Source organism: Amblyomma maculatum, chromosome 2, assembly GCF_055883805.1.
Source record: "Amblyomma maculatum isolate TAMU_Amacu chromosome 2, ASM5588380v1, whole genome shotgun sequence".
In the NCBI taxonomy this organism is placed as follows: Eukaryota; Metazoa; Arthropoda; class Arachnida; order Ixodida; family Ixodidae; genus Amblyomma; species Amblyomma maculatum.
In genome coordinates, this window is record NC_139345.1 from 19,827,146 (window position 1) to 19,836,689 (window position 9,544).

A 9,544-nucleotide genomic window follows, 5' to 3' on the forward strand; every position below is an offset into this window, starting at 1 on the left:
AGCAGAAAGTTAGGTGGGCGAATGAGGTTAAGAAGTTCGCATGGGTCAAGTGGATGCAGCTAGCACAGAACCGGGTTAATTGGATAAATATGGGAGAGGCCTTTGCCCTGCCGTGGGTATAGTCAGGCTGATGATGATGATGATGATGATGATGATGATGATGATGATGATGATGGTGTTTCAAATTTACTCCCACTTGAGGGATTGCTTTAAATTGATTGTGCCAAACTAAGTGTAGTTGAAAAGCCTTGTCAAGCTGCTTGCACGAAGGAAGCAGAAATAAAAGCGCCTTTCAGCTTGTCTGCATTCACAGAACACAATGTGATTTATTTTAGGCCTCTATGTAGAACGTAGCAGCCGTGCATCACTCTGGAGTGATAAGTCATAAGCAACAGCATTTCAGAACATTAACATTTATTTTTATATCACATGTTGAAAGCATCCACATGACTCTCACGGATACTGTTTAATAATTTGCATCCCGACAACGCTTATAGCTGTAATAGACTGCGTTTGACTTAACGTATTTCTTTCTAGCATTGGTCGACAGTTTTACTCATTATGTCAGGCGATCATCAGTGCACGAAGTATCTGACGCTTCCTGTAATAGATATAAGCACTCGTAATTGAGCAGCTGCTGACAATCTCTGTCATTGCACCCTCTACCCTTTTTCACAAAGCACAGCGTTGATTTTGTTTCATCACGTTTACCTTCCTGTGTAAGTTTCGCTGTTCAGTTTTGTGAAGGCTTCGCGTTTCGCACGTGACAACAGCGTCTTTGAATCGTTCCTAAACGAGCCGTTTAGATTTGCAACTGAAAATGCCCAGCTTTAATGACACGAACATGCGGCGTCTGTCGGCTACCAGTAGCAAGAGTCCCGTATGCCTCAAAGGCGACATTTTAATCTTGCAATTTTGCAAGACCACAGAGAATGCGCGAACGCGGTGATGACCTTGGCCTTTACTTTTTCTCCCCGCAAAATCTTGTCCTATAGAACCCTTCCCAAGAGCACGCCAATATCTCCAACAGCTGCAGCTAAAATCAGTATGATGTACCGCACGTACGAAGTTCCTGCTGTGGGCATAGTTCCACGCGACATATTGTGGCAGCTGTGCAAAGTAGAAGCGCTTCACCAGATTTGGCGGGCTTCGGCTAAAAATCTGCCGGATTCTGGTGCGGTGTACGCACATGCGCGCTTCTATACGACAGATGTGCAAAGCTCGGAATCTGAAACATGATTCTCTGTTTCCAGTGTCGTTTTGCTAGCGCTTCCCAGGTTTGCGCTTAAGTTACACTATTGAATTCAATCGAAATCGCAAGATGGTTCGCTGCTGACACGGACACACGTATAATATCCAGCAGGCATGCTTTACATCTATTTTTCTTCTTTTCTCTCTTGACGTTCTTGAAAGACTCGGGGTTAAGTCGCGATTATAAAGTTTAATTGTGCTCCCCCAGTCCCTTTAAATTAGTCAACTATGGACACTTAAAAATATCATTTCCATTGTCGCTCTTTCTCTCCCTTTTCCCCCTTCCCAACGTGTGTGGTAGCCTACTGGGCATCGTGTGTGTTAACCTATCTGCCTTTCTGTTCTGTTTAACTCTGTCTCTTTCTTGGTTCCTCTCGCATGTATACCCGGTGCACCACAGCAGAGTATGAAGCCTATGCTGTGTTAAGAAGGCTGATGCATATTCATTCTCCATTCTCTTTGGTGCTGTTTGAAGGCAGCAGAGCTCCATCTTCATTGGAAGATGAGCCGAAGCAGAGCAGGCCTTCGGTGACCTTGCAGATCCAGTCCAAGTAGCTTTGCACGCGCGTGTAAGTGCCGTAGTACCCAGGCTCGGCGCACTTGACACCAAAAGACACGACGCCAAGCGCGTACCAGCGGTCGTCTACCTTCGATTGCCACATGAGGGCGCCGCCAGAATCACCCTGCACAAAGAAATTGTTCGGTTACATGATTCACGGGTAATTGCTCCGACATATTAAACCTTAAGCCGGTGTCTGTTATAGCGGCCTACCTGGCTCTGACACGAAAGCGTGTGCGGGGTCACGAAACACATCATGCTATGGTTGCTCGATTAAGAGGCAGTTACATCACTGCCATCGATACGCAGATAGTGTGATGCGTCGCCTTCTCGCTCAACTGAGCCAGGCAACTCAACAATAACATGTCGACTTAGTTCTGCGAAGTAGACTTCTACTTGAGTGTTTGTCTGCCGGCTATTTCATTAAACTTGTGTTAATGAAAGACTAAAAGAATAAAAAATTATTTACAGTTTAGTACAGGGAGGTTACAGGAGTGGCCCTTAGGAGGCCGCCCCTAACAATCAATAGCTCGCTCTTACGGAAGCCCATTATCGTCTACTGCAGCCCGAGCCCGCTCGATCAAGGCCCGTTAGGTTGTCAGGTCAGAGTAGCCGAGCATGGCTGCCTCCCATTCCGCCCCTTGAAGGGTTGGGTAGCGGTGATTGATTCGAGGTTTTTGACATGCTCACACCACGTGGAAAATGTGCGATGACTTTTCCTCATTGTGCAGGCATTTCTTCGCGCAAGCGGGGTGAAGTTATTTTACAGTACGGGTGCAGTAAAGTTTTGGAGTCGAAGTTGAAGGAGAATGCGCTCTTCCGGAAGCCTTTGTGAGGCCATGATTTCCTTCGGCAAGCATGGTGTCCGTCAGGTACTAATATTTGCACGTTAATGTCTGAAGAAAAAACTGTCCTTGCTGACAAAAACGCTGATATGAGGTTATATTTGTCGAAAATGATATTTATGTAATTATTTATTTATTTCCATATCTCAAACGCAGATACATTAGCGAGGTGAGTGGGCAACCAAACGACAGGACTAAAATAAAAAGCGGCAAAAACTGCGTAGTTGAAGGGAAATTCTTTTAAATAATACGCGAGAAAAGAATTCAGCGTCCTAAGAAATAAAGAAATAATCCCCATGAAATAAGCAGAAAACAAAAACAAAACAGATACGGGTAATGTGTAGGGCCGAGTAATAACTTCACTAAAAACGAACAAAATCGCAAAGCAAGGACAACCGACGCAATGTGTCATATAGAATCAGCCTCATTAAAAAGTGATGATATGTGGTATGATCAGGTATGTAAGCCTTGGCTGACGTAAGGTGGTTAGAGGCTTGTCATGCGCAAGGAATAAAATAATGTAAATAAGTGTTCACATTGTGAGATGTATATAGGTCACTGATGAGAACTAGAGCGTGTGTGGGAAAGAAAAAGCGACGGAAAAAAAAAAAAAAGTCACCGAAAGAATAGCACTCTGTCCCCTTAGCTTGACTTTGAGGGTAGTGTAAGTGGGAAGCGTTTTGCAGCACCAGGTCCCACCAGGGCTATGTCGTGCACTCTCCATGCCGTAAACGCACACAACATAATGTATACGTCCGTCGCTGACTTCGTTGGAGCACAGAACGATCCAGAGAAACACTGGCTCTTCTGTATTCTCTTTCCGCCGCCATCATTTCTCTTTACTGACGCCTTGCGTATTTTGTTGTTTACGCATTTCCAGCCATCAGGTGGAACCGCTGTAGCATACAGTGTTACAGGTATACCGAAGGGGGAAATGCACTCTACGCCTCGATAGCACAAAGCGTCATTGGTATTCCACACATTTAAGTGGTTGTGGCTTCCATATGCCTTCCAGCCTTCTGTTTCAGGCTTACGCATGATAGTTGATTCGGTCCTCCATCAAGAATTGACGCCCACATCACAGGGAGATAAGTAAAAAGCTTCCGCCGGAATGCTACCGCGGTTTTAACTCTATTTATCCACCAGTAGGGACCGGAAACATATTCTAATGTTTCTCGGGCAGCCTCTGGCATTATACCTGTACAGTAATTGCACCTTCCATGTCTTCAAGCGGCAGGAGGGCGAGAGTGTCCAGCATTCCCATCAAAGAAAGAAATTCTTGACCTTGCCTGTAAAGGTTGACCAGGCCAAGCTCTTGATATTTTTTTGCCAGGTGCTTGGGCTCAAAAGAAAGAAGCATGTCAATATGGAAGGCTGAACGTATTCTAGCCGCCCTTTCACTGTGGTATCCCAGCCGAAAAAAAAAAAAAAAACCTACTGAACCGTATCAAAAATACGACAAAATATTCTGTAGTCCTGTCGTATATGTACATCAAAATTTTCTGTAGTTCTGCAGTAATTTTCTGTTGTTCTGTAATTTTTATGTAGTATATTTCTGTTGTCTGTAGTTCTGTAGCACTTTTTGTTGTAAATACAGAAATTTCTGATGTTACTACAGAACGTTCTGTTGCCACAACAGGTTTCTCGTCAAAAGTGCACAGAAATTTTGTCGTAACAATAGAATTTTTTTTTTGTAGTTTGTTTCCGACTGGGATATAACGACAGCAATAAATTCCGCGGCAATAGGTGAAGATCAGGACCCGGAAACACTACACGTAAAAAAGAAATGATGCTGATAAGTGGAGCACATTCACGGCGCTAACCGCACTATTTCATTGAGCCATACGCTTGGAATTTGGCATATGGAAAGAGTGTGGTACGAGTTTGGGGACATTTTTTTCCTACTTCGCGATGGATGTCTTTTGATATTTGAGAGATGTTTCTTCCGGCGGCATTTTTCCGGGGGCGTGTTTTTTTTCGGAATCCGAGCTAAATCAGACATAAGGAGAGAGAGGCTCAGACATCGAAGCTGGAGAAAAGCTTGCAGTTGAAGTGTTAAGTTAAACTTCAGAAGATGCTTCCGTATCGCAAGATTTGTTACTATGCTCAAGTATAGTAATGTTTGTATAACCTATGACGTTTTTTATTGTACGAGGACAACCTGTTAAGAAGCCAATAAGATGCCAAGCGGCTGAACTATCAAAATAATTACACTTCGGTTCGTTCTCTTACCTGACAGGCGTCTTTCGTGCCATTGATGTCACCGGCGCAGATCATCTCGTCCCGAATCTTAAGTACGTCCTTGAAGACTTTCGCGCATTCTTTATTTGACACAATCGGCAGTGCGACTTCGCGTAGTTGGTCACTGCTTTTGCCGCCTGCGAAAGAGACGGGGATAAGAGAGCGAGACATTTTATGAAAGGGCAGAGAATGCATGTTCAGCTGTACGAGTGCCTTCCCACTGAAGATTCAAGACATGAAATGCGCTAATGTATGAAAAACAAATCGGTAAAAGTTGTTTATTGTAACCGTCCCAGTTGCAAAAATGTAACAATAATAAAATAATTGTAAAGCAGAGCTCACGAGAAGCGTACGCAGAAGTCAAGTGTACTGGCCTCTGGCTCCGCATCAATTGCATTGGCGCGGACTCAGGCGTATATTCCGCGTATACATAATGTTGTGCGTGCTTTCGACTAAACACGAAATCTATTCCAGGCGCATGGGCCTGCCGGTAAATTAAAAATTATTACAGAGTTGAGCGCTCCGTATCATTCCGTCAGCAAATGATGGCGAATGTCCCATTCCCTAGGACATCGCCGCAGTTATGGTAATATCGAATGGAAAAGCTATAGTTTGGGAATGAATTGAAATGGATGTGTGGGGTGATGGCAAACATTTGTAGCTTCGGGTAGATAAAAAGACAAGTCTATCTGTCGATAGTGTGTGGCGGGTTTTCAGCCTGCGGCGTAGTCATTGCATGTATAGTAATGCACGCTCAGCCCCTGCCTCGCTTTTTGAGCCGAGCAGCTAACCGTTCCGTTACTCGTAGGCAAGCGCATGCACGCTCTCATTCATGGGGACGTATACAGGCTAAAGACTCTGGTACCCGGACGCCCGGACCTTTCCTCCATGAAGCGGACGATGTGATAGCAGCAAGCGGAGGCAGCAAGTATTGTGACCCGTTGTTTCATTGCCCCCTAGGCAGGCAAGATCATGACAATGGTTTGACGACGAAAGTAGGAAAGTCGGGGAATAATGGACTGTGCATAGGGAACGAATCTTGCCAATATTCCTCCGTTCTGACTTGTGCCGTTTCGTGCATGTGGGTGCGCTCTTATTCAGTGTTTTCTTTTTAATTATTTTTTTTAAGGTGCAAAACTTTGTGCCCGAAACAGTGTTTGTTATCACTGATCGATGAGTGTCCAGTGCGCCTTTGTGAGACGCCTGTTCGGATATTTCGGCATGCATTTCCTTACGGCAAGTGACGATGCGACAGAGCGATCAGGTTTATGGCCTAATTCGCGCCGACGGAGGGCAGTAGTGTGTGAGAGTGAACGGGAATGAAAGCGCAGAAACGAAGAAGGATATGTGCCCTGATGCATTACCCGTATTTCTGGTGGGGATAAAAGAACGTCACTTTCCAGGTGAGCAGTACCCATATGCTATATAAACTTGGCAGTGCAAAACAAAAACAAAACAACAACAACATCCTGCCTGCGATAGTATCAGCCCCCTTGGTTTGGCTAACGTGCACCGCGTAGCTCACTGGAATATTCGAAAGCAAGTGTATCAACGAATTATCGAGTTCTGAATTGAATTTTGTTACGCAGAACATTTGGCGCACATTGCGTGTAGTCCCTGCGGCTTAGAAACCACCCCGAAATATTCTTCAACCATGCGACAAAGCGGAACAGCGACCGCACCGTGTTCCCTTGCTTGCTGTGCTGATAATATTGCCGTGTGTTGATTAAGATATGCGAAACCCGTGAGTAAATTTTTCCATATCTTAGCAAAAAACGTGTTGATGAAGTTTAACGCCGCGATATTTGAGACGTACGTATATTCACTTGCATTTTTTCGTTCGTCGCCCAGTTATGCTGGCGTAAAGTAGTGATCTATTTTGCGGGTATTACTTTTCAGTATTATCTGTACTTGTGTACTGCACGTGCCTTTCAATATGCCCGTCTGGAAAATCGGCGAGCTCTATTGTCCATTTGGACATTGATTTGGGGAAGAGCAAGCAGATGGCATTTCGTGTACAAAGCTTTTTTTTTTTTTTTTTTTACAACTTTAGATTTAATAACCTCTAATTGGGAAGCAAATATTTCGTATAGAAAAGCCATTGCGAGAGGTGTCTGCGAATATTCTGTTGTTTGGACAAACGCTTTGTAATATTTGCATTTGCCCCCCCCCCCCCCCCCCCCCGCCTTTTTTTTTTTTTTTTGCTAGATTTTTTGGCTCTCTGAATGACATTAGTGCTCTTGATGAAAGGCAGAAGTGGACGTTAATTCTTAACAACATCGCAGGGAAAGTGATCCAAACTAATATTGAGGGTTTACTATGGAGGGCATGTTTAGTCCAAGATCTAATATATGACAAATATCCTTGCATCAAAGCCACAGTTCCTGGTAGCCTTGAGAGGCATAGGCGGTAGGACTCTCAGGCGAGGCGGCCAGTCCTTTTTTCGGTACTCTCGGTTGAATCCGAGCTTCCTTCACCGTAAGTAAACAAAAACGGCGTTTGCACTTCTGTTATTAGATTGGATACCAATGACAAAATTTTATGCAATAAAATCGGCAATGCGCTTTGGTGCTCGACCATGCCCAGTGCTCTATTTGAAGGACGAAACATTTGTTGCTTCGGTATCCTCGTCGATGTGAGCTGAAAAAAAAAAATAAAAATCGATGGTGCGGTTATAAAGCCTAGTCCGCATGGAACATTTTTTTTTTTTTTTGCCTGAAATTCGCTCTGCGCTTGAAACCCTCGCGGTCGTGCCGCCAAAGTTGCCGCATCAGGAACGCGCGACAAACCCCACTTATTTTGCAAAACAACATGTGGAACGAGTTGGGACAAAAAGAGCTCCTTGCGAGCCAGGTTTCAGTGTCCCCTCAGAAATTCTTTGCTTTCAGAAGGAAAGAAGCAGGAAGTTTGAAGGCGAAAGCGGTTGTCGACTAGCCTCGGCGTGCCAAGAAATTGGCGTTTTTCACTAAGACAGGAATTGCACATCTTACACTACGCACACCTGTGTTTTACAAGTTTTCATTAAGGAGTTCTCAGCTGCTTTGGATATCAAGGGCATGGTTTCGAAAAAAAAAAAAAAGAATTATCAGTTCTCGTACCGTAAGTGGTGCGTCCCCATCCGGCGACGACGCCGTCCGTGCCGACAATGTCCGTCGTCGTGATGGGTGTGCCGGTGGCCTCCGGTATGCAGATGGGCGTCACCGGGTAGCCGTCCTGTTGCAACGGGGAGCTCATCTTGAGGATGGAAATGTCGTCGCCATGGACGATGTCCTTGAACAGGGGGTTCTGGTGGATGGCCTCCACTGAGATCAGGTGGTTTTTTTGATCGCCCTTCAAACGCTCGGGATTGATATGGGTTAGACCGAAGCTCACGCGTATGTCTTGGGCCATCTTGCTGGAAGAAATGTTAAAAGATATACTAAATGGCGGTAGTACTAACCTCAAATACTGGACAGCACTTTCACCATTGCTTTGTGTTTCAGCAGCTCTTTGTATCTGCTCTATATAACTTATTTCATTTCTCTAGGCAGGAAACCGGCGTCGTGATTGGTCAGCCGACATGGGAGCGCCAGGAGATAGGAAACTGATATTTCGATTAGTTTGTGTAGCTGCGGGTTTATTTTCCGGCAAAACGCTTATTTCACTCGGAGGTGGTAGAAGCAAGCAATATTTGAAATTTTCCCACGGTAGAAAAATACGTCAGATCACTCCGTATAATTCAAACGAGTAGATATGTACAATTCAGCACCGGTACACTCATACGTGAAAGCGGAGAAATAGTAGGTGTATATATATACCTACTATTTCTCCGCATCCGTGGCCTCGAGGTAGAGCACCTGCCTCGGCTTCGGAAGGTGGTGCGTTCGACTCCCACTGCCGGCCGGACACCTACCGGCTTTCTCAAATGGGTACAAGCCATGGCCCGGCCTGGTGCTCCGCTTCCTATAGGGTCCATATGGCTTGGGAAGGGAGACTGCGGCCTCAAATCCCAACCACATGGTGGGCTAGATATATGTAACATGCGTAAAAACCGTAATTGTTGGTTGGTTTGTAGTGTTTAACGTTCGAAAGCGACTCAGGCTATGAGACGCCGTAGTGGAGGGCCCCGGGAATTTCGACCACCTGGGGTTCTTTAACGTGCAATGAACGTGCACTGACATTGCACAGCACAGGGCGCCTAGCTTTTCGCCTCCATCAAAAATCGGCCGCCGCCACAGGGATTCGATCCCGCGTCCTTGGGTTCAGTAGTCGAGCGCCCTAACCACTGAGGCACCGCGGCGGTGCGTAAAGAACCGGAATGAGGATTTTCTATACATGAGAAGTTATTAAAGGGGATACTGTGGAAAACTCTATTGGCTTATTAACGTCAGTAGAAACTGGCACTACGGCTCTTTCTGCGCATGTTGACCTTTGTTCGGCTGCAGGAAAATACATACTTATGGCTGAGAAAATAGCATTTAAAAATCTTCCCTCCGCTTAGCGCTGAGAATGACAGGCTACCACTCAGGCGAATGGCGGGGCGGCATAACCTCTAAGGTCTATATGAAAAAAAAAAAAATAAAATTGGCGGCAATGAACACACTCTACTAGAGTAGTTAGTTCCTATTGATGACACCTGTGTTTGTTTTTGCATTTTGTAGATTTGCTT

The 9,544-nt window shown here is 45.2% G+C and overlaps 1 protein-coding gene across 1 annotated transcript in view; it reads right to left on the bottom strand.

The window, feature by feature from the left end:
* Positions 1 to 397: 397 nt before the first annotated feature.
* Positions 398 to 9,544, bottom strand: part of LOC146198105 (clotting factor G beta subunit-like) — a 33,548-nt gene continuing 24,401 nt past the window's right edge. The window contains exons 5-7 of the mRNA XM_084593430.1: positions 7,995 to 8,290; positions 4,888 to 5,033; positions 398 to 1,934 (exon numbers count right to left, since the gene is read on the bottom strand). Of these exons, the coding sequence (XP_084449556.1) occupies positions 1,695 to 1,934; positions 4,888 to 5,033; positions 7,995 to 8,290 (682 nt within the window). The 3' untranslated portion in view covers positions 398 to 1,694. The remainder of the gene's footprint in view (positions 1,935 to 4,887; positions 5,034 to 7,994; positions 8,291 to 9,544) is intronic.